General features: G+C 41.1%; 1 protein-coding gene across 6 annotated transcripts in view; it reads right to left on the reverse strand.

Moving 5' to 3' along the window:
* Positions 1–12,324: 12,324 nt before the first annotated feature.
* BCL2L11 (BCL2 like 11) overlaps positions 12,325–18,145 on the reverse strand; it is a 64,884-nt gene continuing 59,063 nt past the window's right edge. For 3 of the 6 annotated variants that reach the window (XM_056567217.1, XM_056567219.1, XM_056567218.1), the window contains exon 5: positions 12,325–12,835. In XM_056567217.1, coding sequence (XP_056423192.1) covers positions 12,792–12,835 — 44 coding nt within the window. In that variant the 3' untranslated portion in view covers positions 12,325–12,791. The remainder of the gene's footprint in view (positions 12,836–18,145) is intronic. The other 3 variants (XM_056567215.1, XM_056567216.1, XM_056567214.1) reach the window with 2 other exon arrangements.

Here is an 18,145-nt window from a genome sequence, read left to right on the forward strand (position 1 = left end):
GGTATTTCTAATATGAAGACCCTTCAAATCCACTTCAAACCTGAACTGGTCCATGAAAAATAGCGAGTTTGAAAATTTTGTGAAAAATTGTAAAATTGCTGCTGAACTTTGAAGCCCTCTGGTGTCTTCCAAAAGTAAACACTTGTCAATTTTATGATGAAAATATAAAGTAGACATATTGTATATGTGAATCCAAAAAAAAAAAATATTTGGAATATCCATTTTCCTTACAAGCAGAGAGCTTCAAAGTTAGAAAAATGCAAAATTTTCATTTTTTTCATCAAATTTTGGGATTTTTCACCAAGAAAGGATGCAAGTTACCACAAAAATTTACCACTATGTTAAAGTAGAATATGTCACGAAAAAACAATCTCGGAATCAGATTGATAAGTAAAAGCATTCCAGAGTTATTAATGTTTAAAGTGACAGTGGTCAGATGTGCAAAAAAGGGCTGCATCCTAGAGGTGAAAATGGGCTGTGTCCTTAAGGGGTTAAAGTTAACCTTATATTTGTATAAACTATATTTGCCACTGCAAACTAGTCTGTACAACAGACTGCTTGTTAGTGGATGATCATGGGCTGTATGGTGGTTCCCTAAGATTGGCCTAGGCAGCAATGTCAGGCTGTTAGCCAGTGGTTTCCAGGAAAGCTGCAAACTGAAAAAAGAAAGCAGAAGGCGCTCCGTGTGTAGGATCTTAGGAGTGCAGGGTGGAGGAGCATAGCCAACAGCCGCTTTCCAAATCAGGTTGTGTGAGCACACACAACAATGGAGAGCGCATGAAAGTAATATGTATCGTCCAAAGCCATTCCATGAGTAGATAAGGAAATCAAGAAGGTGACTGGAAGCAATGCAAGATTATCCTTGGCTCTGGACGAAGGAAATTAGCATGACGACAGGAGTAGAACCAGGCTTGTTTATTTTGCAGAGATGCAACGCGCATGCGCAACTTCATCACCTTATTGTGCAGTGAAACGCTTTCCATCTCCGCACAATAAACAAGCTTGGTTCTACTCCTGTGGTCATGCTAATTTTCTTAGTCCAGCACCGAAGATAATCCGGCATTGCTTCCAGTCACCTTCTTGATTTACTAAGGTAAAAGTTAGGTCAAAGCAACAAGCAAACATCTGTTTTAAGAGTGAATTATCACAATCATCTTGGCCCAACAGTACACCAGCTATGAATTAATATAAAGTGGCCAGCGCCACATTTTGATATCAGTATCTAGTGCTATTTTATTTGTGTGGTTATGATCAAGTACACATCTAAAAGTATCACAGTTGTTTAAAAAAAAAAAACTTTTAGCATACCATGGCGACAGGTCAAAAGTTTTGACCAATCAAGGTCTGGGTGTTGAGATGTCCACCGACTGCTAGGACAAGCAGTGAGAGTCGCTCACCTGACAGATTCTCTCCTCATCTCGCTACAGGAGACAGAATGTAGAGAAAGTCAATAGCTTCTGCAAGAGAGAGAGAGACTAAGAAAGAAGCACTTAGGCTGCTTTCACACTATAAGCTTATCTGTTTTAAAGACCCGTTATAATGTCCCATTAAGAAAACTCTTAAAAATGGCCGTTAAATGGCTGTTACAAAATCATAACGGGCCATAACCCGTGAAAACGGATAATGTAAAAATCCCATAGACCTGAAAGGGATTTTTTAATGGCCGTTTTTAAGGGTTTTCTTAATGGGACATTACAACGGGTCTGTAAAACAGAGCGACTTATGAGCAACTTATAGTGTGAAAGCAGCCTTAGCCATGCGCTTCCCACAGCTGGTTCAAGTGATTGATTGGGGTCTCAACACCTGACTGATCAAAACATTTCACGTTTTTGACATGTTTTTTTTTTCGTTTTTTTTTACATTAACACTGACAACTCAAGGACTATTACGATTGAAAAATGTTGCAAAAACCACAGACTAAAATTCTTATCTTATCTACACTTGTTATGAACATGAATACTATCTCTTCTTCCTTGTGAGCATACATTTTAAGTTGAGTAGAGGCTGAAAGCAGTGTCCTCAATGGGACTGAAAACAGGAAAAAAAACGCCAAACCAATTTTCATACATTAAATATGGAAGATACTTTCTAACAAGCCACACTGTTGCAAGCTTTTTTTATGACTATATGCACGCTATAAAGAACATGAGACATCATTTAAATACCAGTTAGTTATAATGGTGCATATAGAAGGACACAAGAAAGGAGAGCAGACATTTTGGAATAAAATAAAATACATTCCATTTCTGGGACATATATACAGTAAGTATATAGGCAGACAACCAAACTAGTGTTTTTTTACAAAGATTTTTTGGTATACTGTTTTCTTGATGACATTTCCCTCTTTTTCCTACTATGAGATGGAAATTACAGGTTTGCATGTAGCATATAATTTAAAGCTGTTTTTCTGTTGTAGAGAACATCGCTTGATAAAAGTGATTGTGTAAGAAAAAGCAATATAAAATGTTCCTAACATAGTAACTTAGAATTTGCAATCATAAAAGAACATTCAAGCCTATGTAATGTGTCCTTTCTATGAGTTTATGCAGCAAAGTTTTGATATTTTTTTCCCATGGAATAATTAATACCCACAATAAGTGACCTTATTGTGTAAAAACAACCAAATTCTTAAAAGACAATAGGTGCCTATACACCCTAGACCACTGTTTTTCAACTAGTGTGCCTCCAGCTGTTTCAAAACTACAAGCTCCCAGCATGTCTGAACAGCCAAAATGTCCTGCAAAATATTGGTGTAGATAGGTGATGTCCTTAATGATATGTCTACACAAGGGGTCCTCAAACTATGGCCCACGGGCCACATGCGGCCTGCAGAGGACATTTATCCGGGCCGCCGGGTGTTTTTGCCACCGCTGCCTAAGGACATCCCTGTGTCCCGAAAGATGTTTTCGGACACAGGGATGCTCCTGTTAACTCTCTGCTGCCCCGCGTTTACTTTAAAAGCGCAAGGACCGCCGGGAGGTAGCGCACGCAGGGACGTCACCAGCCGCCACGAAGTATCTTTTAAAATGTCAAAATAAAGATTTCAAGATTTTACCCGAATATGGATGGTGAGTGCCGTTTTCTACTGTTTGCTTTAATGGAGGGCCTTGCAGGGACTCTGCTGGCTTACACCTGAGGCAAGATACTTATCTGACCTCATGGCAGATACGGCCTGTGTCTAACTTGAATTTGCTGCCTTGGCATATTTGTTCAAGGATGTTTTGCGCACCAGTTGCTGAGTAAACCCATGCCTTATACAGTGGAGATCAAAAGTTTGGGCACCCCAGGTAAAAATTTGTATTAATGTGCATAAAGAAGCCAAGGAAAGATGGAAAAATCTCCAAAAGGCATCAAATTACAGATTAGACATTATTATATGTCAACAAAAGTTAGATTTTATTTCCATCATTTACATTTACATTTATTTATTTTTTCAAAATAACAGAAAACAAAAAAATTACATCTGCAAAAGTTTGGGCACCCTGCAGAATTTATAGCATGCACTGCCCCCTTTGCAAAGCTGAGACCTGCCAGTGTCATGGATTGTTCTCAATCATCATCTGGGAAGACCAGGTGATGTCAATCTCAAAGGTTTTAAATGCCCAGACTCATCTGACCTTGCCCCAACAATCAGCACCATGGGTTCTTCTAAGCAGTTGTCTGGAAATCTGAAACTGAAAATAGTTGACGCTCACAAAGCTGGAGAAGGCTATAAGAAGATAGCAAAATGTTTCCACATGTCAATATCCTCTGTGCAGAATGTATATAAGAAATGGCAGTCATCAGGAACAGTGAAGTTAAAGCAAGATCTGGAAGACCAAGAAAAATATCAGACAGAACAGCTCGCAGGATTGTGAGAAAAACAATTAAAAACCTACGTAACCTGCACAATCCCTCCCGAAAGATATGGCAGAAACTGGAGTTGTGGTACACTATTCCACTATAAAAAGATACTTGTACAAATATGGTCTTCATGGAAGAGTCATCAGAAGAAAACCCTTTTCTACGTCCTCACCACAAAAATCTGCATTTCAACTTTGCAAATGAACATATAGACAAGCCTGATGCATTTTGGAAACAAGTTCATTGGACCGATGAGTTTAAAATTGAACTTTTTGGCCGGAATGAGCAAAGGTACGTTTGGAGAAGAAGGGGAACAGAATTTAATGAAAAGAACCTCTGTCCAACTGTTAAGCATGGGAGTGGATCAATCATGCTTTGGGGTTGTATTGCAGCCAGTGGCATGGGGAACATGTCACGAGTAGTGTTGAGCGGCATAGGCCATATTCGAATTCGCGAATATTCGCGAATATATGGACGAATATTCGTCATATATTTGCGAATATTCGCATATTCGTAACATTCTCGTTTTATTTTCGCATATGCGAATATTTACATATGCGAAAGTTAGTATATGCGGAAATTAGCATAAACGGAAATTCGCATATGCGAAATTAGCATATGCAAATTTTCGTATATGCGAAAATTCGCACACCAGTCTCATACAGTAGTATTAGAGCCTTCTTTACACCACACAAGCTGGAAGCAGAGAGGGGTGATCACTGTGATGTGTACTGTGGAAAAAAAACAAAAAACAAAAAAAAAACGAATAGCGCTATATTCGCGAATATTCGCGAATATGCGATATTCGCGAATAAAATTCGTATTGCGAATATTCACGAGCAACACTAGTCACGAGTAGAAGGAAAAATGGATTCAATAAAATTTCAGCAAATTTTGGATGCTAACTTGATGCCATCTGTGAAAAAGCTGAAGTTAAAGAGAGGATGGCTTCTACAAATGGATAATGATCCTAAACACACCTAGAAATCCACAGCAGATTACATCAAGAGGCGTAAACTGAAGGTTTTGCCATGGCCTTCACAATCTCCTGACCTCAACATAATTGAAAATCTATGGATAGACCTTAAAAGAGCAGTGCATGACAGACAGCCCAGAAATCTCAAAGAACTGGAAGACTTTTGTAAGGAAGAATGGGCAAAGATACCTCAAACAAGAATTGAAAGACTCTTGGCTGGCTACAAAAAGCGTTTACAAGCTGTGATACTTGCCAAAAGGGGCAGTGTATGCTATAAATTCTGCAGGGTGCCCAAACTTTTGCAGACGCCATCTTTTTGTTTTCTGTTATTTTGAAAGTGTAAATGATGGAAATAAAATCTAACTTTTGTTGACATATTATAAGAATGTCTAATCTGTAATTTGATGCCTTTTGGAGATTTTTCCATCTTTCCTTGGCTTCTTTATGCACATTAATACAAATTTTTACCTGGGGTGTCCAAACTTTTGATCCCCACTTTATATCTTTCATACTGTACTTTTAGTGGTCACATACATGTATTGTGCATTTTATTTCATTATAACTCTGCTTCAGTAAGTAGATAACAAGAGTAATAACAACCACATAAGAAAACTACAGTAGTATTGTACTATGATTGCTGGAACTTTATTAAAAACAGGAAATGTCCTGGAAAGTTCAAGCATTGAAAGGAAAACACAATAAAAGGAGAACTCAGACAATGCCCTGAGAGAGTTCACCTTCTCCCTACTTTTGCACAAAGAAAAGAATTGTATAGCTTCATAAAGTTAGGAGTAGCTGCAAAGAGAAATCCTGGACACAGCTGGTAAATGATATGTATGCCTTATCTAATGTCTGTAAAAAGGTATCACAGACAAACATATATCATACATAATCTTTAATTGTTTCATTTGATGTGAATCGTCAATGAAAGTGTTAAGTGGTGGAATAATGGCTCTCTCTAAAAAGGCTGCTGATTCAGCATGTTAGGGCCACATGAAATATTATCCTTACTACTACTTTTTTTTGTTTTGGAAAAACGACAGCTTCTGAGACCAGCGCTGTCTGTGACATGCCAACATCTGGAAAATACATGCCAGCATACAGAGGATTTAAATGTCAGCTTCATGCACAAGTACTTCGATCATAAGAGCTTGACTGGCTAACCCTTTCTTACCCAGCCCTGTTAATAATATTGTAATGTCCCAGTACAGAACATAGTCCTGTATTACACTTAGGCCCTGTCAGGTTCAGTCCCTCAGTGACCTGGGGGCTCTCCTGCAGTGTCTTCCCTGCTGTTAGTACAATGTTATTTATTGTAATAGGTATATAGTCAGTATGCTAATGTATAGACAGTATAAAGGACTAATGTAATTATCTAAAGGACCTTTGAGATGTCACATGTTATGTTTATGTTACCCAGAGAGTCACCAGCTTAACACATGACCCGCAGCTTGACCTATGGGCTTCTAGTTCAGCCCCCCTTTATAAGGATGGGAGGTGCTGCAATCGCTCTCTTCTCTTTTGGCTCTCTTTCTACTGGGGTACAGTCAAGACCAGATGTCTCAGTGCTAGTGTCCAGCTACCTGGAAGGCCTCAAATCTACCGTCACTTACAGTAAGTCAAGTCTATGTCTGCTGTCGCTACCTACAGTCCAGTCAAGCCTAAAGTCAATTATCTAAAGTCGATTACAAGTACAATTAGTCCCAGCAAGCTGCGAGGTCCTTCTGTGTTCCTTACCACCTCTCTGGGATTCTGGCTGAACTGTAGAGACTATAACAACTGTATGACCTCAGTAAAGCCTCCATTAAACCATAACCTGGTTGTGGACTCACATTTCACTGCCTAGCCATTGGGATAGCGGAGATATCGTTTGGGTGGTTCCCGATACCCAAAAACTACTTTGGCGTCACGAACATTAGGGGTTAATAACACCTTGCCCCTGGGGTTAATACCATCTGCCCCATCCACCTACACCACGGCACCCTGTGGTCCCGCCATTCACCGTGGCTCACCACAATCTGACTTTACTAAAACATTAATATATTACATGCGGCATGCACACATACAGTATCTCACATAAGTGAGTACACCCCTCACATTTTTGTAAATATTTTGTTCTATCTTTTCATGTGACAACACTGTGCACAGCCTGTATAACAGTGTTTAACACCTTAAGGACCAATACAAGTAAACCTGTACACCCATGAAAGACCAGGCCTGGTTTTTCAAATCGGGGATGTCTGGCTTTATTAGAGAACTAGCTGAGTACCCGGCTCTGCCCGTTTTTTCCTACCTTATCCTTGTGGGGGAAAATCAACAAAGGAGGAAGCTTTTGTCCTCATATCCCGTCCCAAAATCCTGACCCCATATCCCCTCCTCATATTCCGACCTCATATCCTGTCCTCATATCCCGACCTCATATCCTGTCCCCATATCCTGTCCCCATAGCTAATCCTTATTTCTAATCCTCATATCCCGTCCTCAGGTGGGGCTGCTTTGTGGCAAAGATATTGTAAGCTGAAAATAAAAAGGGTGTGGCCTAAAAGGTGGTCGTGTCTTTGTGAGATGGGGTGTGGCTTACCAGCCGAACTGACACATTCAGCAGGAGATGCAGAGCGGAACTTCTGGAGTAAGGCACCAGAAGTTCTATATACTTGCATGGGACTTGAAACAAATACCCCATCCTTCACATATGGGGCAGGTTAGGGGTTAATTTAACTATTATATATTTTTATTTGACATATAAGTAACATGTGACCAAGTATTATCGAAATATCTCCAGCTGTTTGGAAATTATGCAGTAACATACATTTCCCATAGACTTGTATAGGACTTTAAATAAAAACCCTGACCCTGGCAAATTGTGGTAGGTAAGGGTTAAATTACCTATCCTATGTTTGTTGTTTACATATAAGTAACGTGTGCCAAGTTTCATGTTAATATCTTTAGCGGTTTGGACGTGATGCTGGAACATACATACACACATACACACGTTGAGTTTTACATATATAGATAACCCTGGCAATATTTTGCCAATCACAATAATTCTGACTTTGTTTTTTTGTAACAAGTTGTCCTTCATGTACATAGTAAAAGTTAGCCGATATCATTTGTATTTTTTTTTGTTACAATGCAAAAAATTATGAAAAAAAATAAAAAGATTTTTTACTATTTTAACACTAATAGGTTGAATATATTTATACTTTCTGACCAAATAGTTTATGAAACTTATACTTTCAGATCCCTACTTTATTTAAAAACCATTTCTTTTGTTTTTAATTAACATTTTAAATTACCGTATTTATCGGGGTATACCACGCACCGGCCTATAACACGCACCCTCATTTTACCAAGGATATTTGGGTAAAAAAAGTTTTTTACCCAAATATCCATGGTAAAATGAGGGTGCGTGTGTGTGCGCGTGTATACCCCGATATACCCCGATACACCCCCAGGAAAGGCAGGGGGAGAGAGGCCGTCGCTGCCCGCTTCTCTCCCCCTGCCTTTCCTGGGGTCTAGAGCCCTGCTGCCGCCGCTTCTCTCCCGCTGGCTTTCTGCGCCGCTGCCCGTTCTCTCCCCCTGACTATCGGTGCCGGCGCCCCATTGCCGGCGCCAATAGCCAGGGGGAGAGAAGCGGCGCGGACACCCAGGGGGAGAGAAGGGGCAGCGGCACCCATTGCCGGCACCGCTGCCCCGTTGCCTCCCCCCATCCCCGGTTGCATAATTACCTGTTGCCGGGGTCCGCGCTGCTTCAGGCCTCCAGTGTGCGTCCCCTGCGTCGTTGCTATGCACTGCGCGGCACACTGACGTCATGCGCCGTGCCGTGCAGCGCATAGCAACGACGCAGGGGACGCACGCCGGCAACAGGTAATTATGCAACCGGGGATGGGGGGAGGCAATGGGTGCCGCTGCCCCTTCTCTCCCCCTGGCTGATAGTCAGGGGGAGAGAACGGGCAGCGGCGCCGATAGCCAGGGGGAGAGAAGGGCCGGCAGCAGGGCTCTAGACCCCAGGGCAGGCAGGGGCAGAGAAGCCAGCAGCGCTGGCTGTCTCTGCACCTGCAAAGCCGCTGCAGTTCATTGATTTAAAGCGCCCGCTTTAAATCATTGAACTGCAGCGGCTTATTGGCGTATAACACGCACATAGACTTTAGGCTAAAAATTTTAGCCTAAAAAGTGCGTGTTATACGCCGATAAATACGGTAATTAGAGTACTTTGAGTCCTTTTTGTGTGGCTGGAATGGTTACAAAATCAGTGAAAATATTTTAATTTTCTTATTTTTTTCACGCATCATTTGTGGGACATATTTTTTGTACATTGCATCTGAAAAGTTGAAAATGCACCCCATATTTTATTATGCTGTTTGTCCCGTGTTCGGTAATACCCCCGCTTAGGCCATATTTGGTTGCATGGCCACAAAAGGAGAGGAGCACCATTTGGCTTTCAGGATATCATTATACAATTTATAGGCCGCACTTCATCTTGCACAGCATTCTAGCTGTCAGAACAATACTGCACCCCCAGAAGTGAACCCATTTTGGAAACTATGCCCCCTAAAGTATTCACCTAGGGAAAAAGTGAGTACATTGAGCCCTTATTGTGTGGCTAGAATTATTTCAAAGTCAGTGGGAAAAAATAGCAATTAGCTTTTTTTTCCCCACAAATTCTTTATTTGTGGGACATCATTTTGGTAAGTCGCTTTTAAAATGGAGGAAACGCGCCCCATATTTTGTCACACTGTTCGTCCTGGGCTAGACAATACCCCAACTTAGGCCATATCTGGTTGCCTGGTAGGACCAAGAAGGAGAGGAGCCCCCTTTGGCTTTCATGGCATCATTTTATAAATTATAAATCCCACCCCATGCCTGCAAAGAATCGGAGTTGTCAGAACAATACCTCATGACTACAAGTGTATTGGCTGGACCAGGGATCTGATTGGTCCTTAGTCAGCTAGCAGTGATGTGCGGCTGTCTTTGACAGTTAAAGTTCCTGATGGATAGATCCGTCATGCTGTGGGAATAAGCACCCACTCATGGCCAATATGTCCATCACTGGGCATTCAAAAAAATAAAAATCTTGAAAAAAAAATGGTTTATTTTGTTGGCGGGAGGGGGTTGGGTGATAGTCCGCATTCATAATGCATTTCTGTAGTATAGGTGTCCGTTGTCATGTCAAAAAAGGGATGCCAATGTATACTGTAGCAGTCTCATTCAGAAATGAATGGAGCTGCTACAGTATACATCAGCATCACTTTTTTTGACATTATGCTGACGGATACCTCTAACATACTGCTGAAACACAGTATGAACGGGACACAGTGTAGGGTCACATAGAGCGCATCCACAGCATATTTCACACCGCGGATACCCCTGGCAGTAACAAGGGCAAGATCACTGCTGCGGTTGGGTAGCTCATGACTGCCAGTGGGAAATCCACCGCTATGAGTAGACACACAAAGCTACCCAGCCGCAGCAGGGAGCTCATTATTGTGACTGCTGGCGGGCATCCGCATGTAATATGCTGCGAATGTGCACCGTGTGATCCTACACATTATGCATTTTTATTTTTCATTATATTTATTTAATAAATGTATTTTTATTATTTATTTTATTTTTTTTACACTCCTTTACATTTTTTTACACTTTTTTTTTCCTGACAGGCAATAACCGCGGCAGACCTGGGGGTCCTTGTAAAGACCCCTGGCTGCCCATGTAACATGCAGCACCCCACGATTGTTGCAGGGTGCTACAGGAGAGAGACAGAGGGAGCCCGCTCCTTCTGTCAAAACTCCTTACAGCTCGCGGTCGCCTCTGAAGTTTACTTCAGTCCTGGCAGTGCAGCAGGGTCCCGCCTGCCAGGGATCACATACAGCACCCTGCAATCGCGCTGCGGGGTGCTGCAGGGAAGACAGAGGGAGCTCCCTCTGTCAAAACACTTACAGCCCGCGGTCACTTCAGACCGTGGCTTTAAGGGTTAAACTGCCAGAACCGAAGTTTACTTCGGTCCTGACAGTGCGGAAGGGTCCCAGCTGTGTGTTACAGCCGAGTCCATGCCGCGATCTCGTGGGTGCACTGGGCAGCACCCACAAGAACCATGGACGTGTATACTAGTCCTGGTGCGGGAACGTGCATCCTGCCTCGACATTTATACACCTCCATGGTCGTTAGGGTGTTAATGTTGTGGCCCCTCAAAGGTAAAATGTCTAAATTTGTGCCCAATTAGTCATTTCCCCTCCCCAAGGTCATGTAACGTGTTAGTATTACAAGGTCTCAGGTGTTAATGGGGAGCAGGTGTCTTAAATCTGGTGTTATCACTCTCACATACTCTAATTCTGGTCACTGGAAGCTCAACACGGTACCTCATGGAACTCTCTGAGGAGCTAAAAACTAAATTATTGCTTTACATATAGATGGCCTAGGCTATAAGAAGATTACAAATACCTTAAAACTATCTCCGGAGACTTGGCTGCAGTGCAGTATTCACACATGATAATGACCTCAAACACACCTCCAAGATGACCACTGCCTTACTAAAGTAGCCGAGGGTCATGATGGACTGGCCACACATGTCTCCAGAGCTAAACTGTATGCAGAATCTGTCAGTACCCAACGGGTTAATCTGCCCTAGGACCCTGTTTAGCCTGGTTGCTGGTTTACACCCATGCAGCAATCAGGCTGAGCTCAACTGTAAGCTGGGTATATAACTCAGTTCACATTAGACCCAGCTGCCTGTGAAAGAGCTTGCTCCAGTAACTAGCATTTATTACCAATATTCCTTATCTTCTGGTATTAGTGACTTTTGACTTGGCTTTCTGACTCTCCTCCTGATTTAGCGATTCTGTACTTCGACATTTCCTGATACCGACTAGGCTTGTGGACTTTGACTTACTGTGTGTGTTTTTAGTATCATTTCTGTTAGTTTTTTTGTGCTTCCTGGTGTTTCCTGACCTGTGTCTGTTTTTGTATTTTATTTTGTTGATGGTGACTTCCATCACTAACTTAGGAAGGGACTGTCACCGTCGTTGTCGATCCGCTGTTTAGAGTGGATAGGCAAGTAGGCAGGGTCAGAGGCTGCAGGTGAGTAAAGGGCTGCACTCTTTCCCTGCCCAGACGTAACAGCATCTGTGAGGCATCCTCAAATGGAAGGTGAGGGAGCAAAAGGTCTCTAACACTCCAGTGGCAACCTGTGAAGCTCTGGTGAACTCCATGCCCAAGAGGTTTAAAGGGGTACTCTGTCCCTAAACATCTTGATCAAGATGTCTGATTGCAGAGAGTCTGGCCGCTGGGACCCCCCGTGATCTTCAATCAATATACAATAGACCAATATATGGTGGGTACGATTAATTCCATGTACCTATAGACCTAGGTGATCCAAAAATACCCTATTTCCCCATATATAAAACCTTATAATCTTTATTATTTCTCACACCAAAAACAAACAAATTTAAAAATGCAGTGTTGTTCTCTCCATGAATCAGTCTATATGTATGAACAGTGCCAGCCTGGCCTCCTGACACTACAATCATAAAGTCACAGCATTCACCTGCAGTGTGCTATGCGGACAGATGACAACACTGTGTTTAAAATCAATTTTCAGCCCCCCTCGACATGTTTCACTGCAAGACGCAGCTTTGTCGAGAGGACAACGGGCCCTGCACAGAATCTTGGCCCTGCATCCCGGCGGTCTGAACATTTATGTTCAGAACGCCAGCTGTGCTAGGCTGCAGGCGGTTGTGGTCTTCACGCCTCCTTTATTAACGTCTATGGAAGATACATGGAGGGGGCGTGATCGGCTGTGGTTGCTCGTAATCTGGCACTGAGCGGAGTCTGACTGCAGTATGGTCCCTGATAAAATTACTTGGAAAAACACAATGGTGCTGTTTATAGACCACTTTGTCATAACAATCCAGAATATGCCTCACCAGTATAGCAAAAGTTTTAAAAAAATGATGGCGTTTTTCATGGTTTTCATTTCTTAATAGCTGAGTGCTTGGTGTTTCCTGATCTTCATACCTAAACCTTGTGGGAGAGGAAAAACAAAAATGATAACAAATAAAATGAAGATGCTCACTCTCAATTTTCACATTTATGTCAACAATGAACTGATGGAATAATTCCCTCAGTTTATAATGTGGTTCTGTTCAGTTTTGCAAACCATTAGCCTATATACATAGAAATCCATCAGTGAAACCTTCTTGCTGGCTGTTTCACCTGTTACTGGGTTAACTTGCTTAAGTTAAAGGGGTTATCCAGGAAAAAAACTTTTTTTTTTATATATATCAACTGGCTCCGGAAAGTTAAACAAATTTGTAAATTACTTCTATTAAAAAATCTTAATCCTTTCAGTACTTATGAGCTTCTGAAGTTAAGGTTGTTCTTTTCTGTCTAAGTGATCTCTGATGACACGTGTCTCGGGAACCGCCCAGTTTAGAAGAGGTTTGCTATGGGGATTTGCTTCTAAACAGGGCAGTTCCCGAGACACGTGTCACTCATAGAGCACTTAGACAGAAAAGAACAACCTTAACTTCAGAAGCTCATAAGTACTGAAAGTATTAAGATTTTTTAATAGAAGTAATTTACAAATCTGTTTAACTTTCTGGAGCCAGTTGATATATAAAAAGTAGTTTTTTCCTGGATAACCCATTTAAACTTATATCCATCCTAACTTTGGTGGGGGAATATTGCTGGGCATGGTAGAGCATAGTGCGTGCCACCCACCCAATTTATCCAGTCTCCTAAAGCCCAAGCAGTGATAGACTGTTGATCCAGGGATTTATTCTGATGCCATATTTGAAGTCAGGAAGGAATTAAAAGTAAAACAATGGCTCACTTTTTGCAATGCCTACTTTTTACAATGCCTAGCATAAGCAGAGAGCAAGCAAAGATCCTCAGCACATCACCAGTAACCTTCCTGTACCATAAGCTGTCAGAGGATAGGGGGCCATGATACCTTACACTTTATAGTGGGGTATCTGTTGCCTTCCATTATCACTTTTATGCCTGAGCTATAGCGTTACGGATTCATTTTAACTATTTAGTGACTGCTACAGTCCACAAAACCACACACAACTTAATGTATTGCTTTGGACTAATGTAATAAAGATAAGGCTCAGCTCACCATATACAACATATACATATTGCTTTGGACTGCAGCTGTAGCTAGATAGATAAAGTGTTATTGGACTGCTATATTATACATCAGGGCTTGACAAATCCCAGGTACCAGAACTTTGTCCTAGTGTCTAGGTTTTTGTCACCCTTTTTCATTAACCCCTTCCCAACCCATTTCATACATTTACGTCATTAATTGGGTGAGGAAGTATGACATGAACTTGGGAGCTTGCCACGTCATACCAGCTGACACCTGCCAATAATGACATTTGCAAGTCACAGAATAGGACCTAAAATCACATTTTATTAACTTGCCCCTAAAAGGGAACCTACTGGTTCAAAAAATGCTCAATGAGCCACAACAACAAAACACAAAATACACAGTAAATACACAATATTGAGGGACATTTATCAATGTTTGCTTATGTATTCTTTTTTTTAGTAATTTTTTCCTTACTTTTTTTTTGCTTATGTGCGACGTATTTATCAACTGCTTTCAGCCTGTTGATAATTTTCTTTCACGTAAGCAATTTTTCCTTTTTTACTTTGGTAGTAGCTTTTTCTGCTCCATGTTTGAGCTGGAGTAAATTTAGTCAATTTTTAACGCTGTTGCGACTTTTTTTTGCGCAGTTGCGACTGTCGCAGTTAATAAATACCTGACTACCCGTAGTCCATTTTAAAATTATTACTACATAGTAAATTTTAGGAAAACTTGCTTTTCTCGCTTTCCAGTCAAAATGTCGCACGAAAAATCGTGTAGTCGCAGTTGCGACAATTTTGCGACAATTATAGTAAAGAAAACCTGACTAAACCCGTTGATAAATGTCCATAATAGTGAGCACACAGCTCATAAAGCCAGTACGTCTGAGAGCAAATAACACAGTACGTGTTCAACCACCAATGATAGTGTATCAATAATATACAAAAAGGATGTTTGATAAACAAACCAGAGTTTCCGCAGATAAATGTCCTATTAAACCCTATCCCCCATGGCTCAGGTAATGGCTCAGGGCGGGACAACTGGATGGGTGGGGAGTAGAACCTGATAATCCCTACCGATGATCTGCTCTAGGACCTATGCCTAGGCGGAATTGTCGTCCTAAAAAGGACGGTCCCGCTCTGGAACCTGCCCTGCACTACTAAGCTGCTCCTACATACACTGACTCACTTACTAGTGATATAGCACTAACTCACTACCCGGACCAATCCCTAATAAGTGATAATACACTGTATGATATTCATAAGATGTCAAAGGGAGGTATTATAACAGTGAGTAGACAGAAAGAGATAGTCAGTCGTTATGAGGGGAGGGAAAATTACTCCCAAAATATATCCCACAGGGAAGGTATAGAGTAGTTCTCAGATGAAAAACATGTACTGAGATAATGCACATGTTAAACTATCACACTATGTATCAGATAAAGGGCATGTACCCAGTAATGCACATGTTAACCTGTCACACTCTCTATACCAAGGACGGGTGAAAGCCACATCAGTGTATGTCTATCAATAACGTGCACCTACACTTTAAGATGAATTGGGTATATAGATGTAGAGTATACACACCCTATTGATTTATGTATAGTGTTATCCTTAGCACACATCGACTATACCAACAGACATGTTCCACATAAATGATAGCCAAACCCATCTGCGGAACATATGCGCATAGAACGCAGTCACGATACCTGTGACCACTGTGCATAGATACAAGGGTTAAAGTAAAGAAGCATGGATACTCAAGTGAAAATGGATGTCTTTAGATGATCATTTCTCTCGACGCGTTTCTCCCAGCTACAGGTCATCAGGAGAGAGATATAGCCATCTGGCTCGATCCACCGGAGCTACTGTCATAACGGTCCAGCTAGAGGTGATCATCTAAAGACATCTATTTTCACTTGAGTATCCATGCTTCTTTACTTTACTACTTGTACAAAAAAAAAGTTTTTAAATATAAGCCTTTTCTTGAAATGTGATTTTTACATTTACATTACAATAACATTTACATTACAATAAATATTGTTACATTTTAATATTTTAGACACTTCTGCCAACAGCAAACCCCCAAAAATTGTTTAATTTTATTAGGTTTACATGTTTTATATGAAAAAGGGAGGTGATTTAAACTTTTAATGTGGAAGGAGTTAATGTATGTAAAATCTAAAAAAAATTTTAACATTGAACTGCACTGATCTATGTGCTCTGAGCTGTATTTGTAGAGTTATGCTGCAGGGGGTGATCCATACCACAAAAAAAAAGCATTTAAAGGGGTACTCCAGTGGAAAACTTTTTTTTTAAATCAACTGGTGCCAGAAAGATTTTTTTTAATTGAAGTAATTTCCAAATCTGTTTAACTTTCTGGAACCAGTTGATTTAAAAAATTTTTAATGGAGTACCCCTTTAACTGTCCAGTTAGACACAGCTTTCAGTGTTAAAAGCCAGCCGCCTGGTATGCCGTGGGCCTGAATTAGGAGCCTGTGTAATACCTCAGTAATGGCACCATGACATGCATACATGTCATGGATCATTAAGGGGTTAAATGGGTGATTGGCTAGTATAGGCTGCCTATAGCAACTTGTACAAGTGGCCCACTAATGGAAGTTACAGAGACCTAGTAAAGGCCTCAGGCTGTCATGACAGGGGAGCAGAATCGACCCCTATACCACCATTGACTGCGCGCCTGTGACTCACGGGGCCACAGGGGGGAAGGGAAGCATGTGTGCACTTTGCTTGTGCATGCGCACACAGTGCCCCCTGCAGCGCAGTGAGTGAGTCGCAGGCCAGTGTATTAAAGAAAATGGTGCCCTGCCACACCGGAGAGAGGAAGAACTTGCTGTGAAAGCTGTGCCGGATTCCTGTTTCTCTGTGTGTGTGTGTGTGTATGATGCATGTACAGTATGTAATGTGTACAGTATGTGTGTGTATGGTGCATGTACAGTATGTAATGTGTACAGTGTGTGTGTGTGTGTGTATGATGCATGTACAGTATGTAATGTGTACAGTGTGTGTTGTGTGTATGATGCATGTATAGTATGTAATGTGTACAGTGTGTGTGTGTATATAATGCATGTACAGTATGTAATGTGTACAGTGTGTGTGTGTGTGTATGATGTGTGTACAGTATGTGTGTATGATGCGTGTACAGTATTAATGTGTACAGTATGTGTATGATGCATGTACATAATGTAATGTGTGCAGTGTGTGTGATGCATGTACAGTATGTAATGTGTAAAAGTGTGTTGTGTGTGTATGATGCATGTACAGTATGTAATGTGTACAGTATGTGTGTATGGTGCATGTACAGTATGTAATGTGTACAGTATGTGTGTGTGATGCATGTAAAGTATGTAATGTGTACAGTGTGTGTGTTGTGTGTATGATGCATGTATAGTATGTAATGTGTACAGTATGTGTGTGCATGCTGCATGTACAGTATGTAACGTGTACAGTGTGTGTTGTGTGTATGATGCATGTATAGTATGTAATGTGTACAGTGTGTGTATATATAATGCATGTACAGTATGTAATGTGTACAGTGTGTGTGTGTGTGTGTGTATGATGCATGTACAGTATGTAATGTGTACAGTATGTGTGTATGATGCATGTATAGTATGTAATGTGTACAGTATGTGTGTATGATGCATGTACAGTATGTAATGTGTGCAGTGTGTGTGATGCATGTACAGTATGTAATGTGTGCAGTATGTGTGTGTATGATGCATGTACAGTATGTAATGTGTACAGTATGTGTGTGTATGATGCATGTACAGTATGTAATGTGTACAGTATGTGTGTATGATGCATGTACAGTATGTAATGTGTACAGTATGTGTGTATGGTGCATGTACAGTATGTAATGTGTACAGTATGTGTGTATGGTGCATGTACAGTATGTAATGTGTACAGTATGTGTGTATGGTGCATGTACAGTATGTAATGTGTACAGTGTGTGTGTATGATGCATCTACAGTATGTAATGTGTACAGTGTGTGTGTATGATGCATGTACAGTATGTAATGTGTACAGTGTGTTGTGTGTATGATGCATGTACATTATGTAATGTATACAGTATGTTGTGTGTATGAAGCATGTACAGTATGTAATGTGTACAGTGTGTTGTGTGTATGATGCATGTACAGTATGTAATGTGTACAGTGTGTTGTGTGTATGATGCATGTACAGTATGTAATGTGTACAGCATGTGTGTATGATGCATGT

The sequence above is a fragment of the Hyla sarda genome, chromosome 3, assembly GCF_029499605.1.
Source record: "Hyla sarda isolate aHylSar1 chromosome 3, aHylSar1.hap1, whole genome shotgun sequence".
NCBI lineage: Eukaryota > Metazoa > Chordata > Amphibia > Anura > Hylidae > Hyla > Hyla sarda.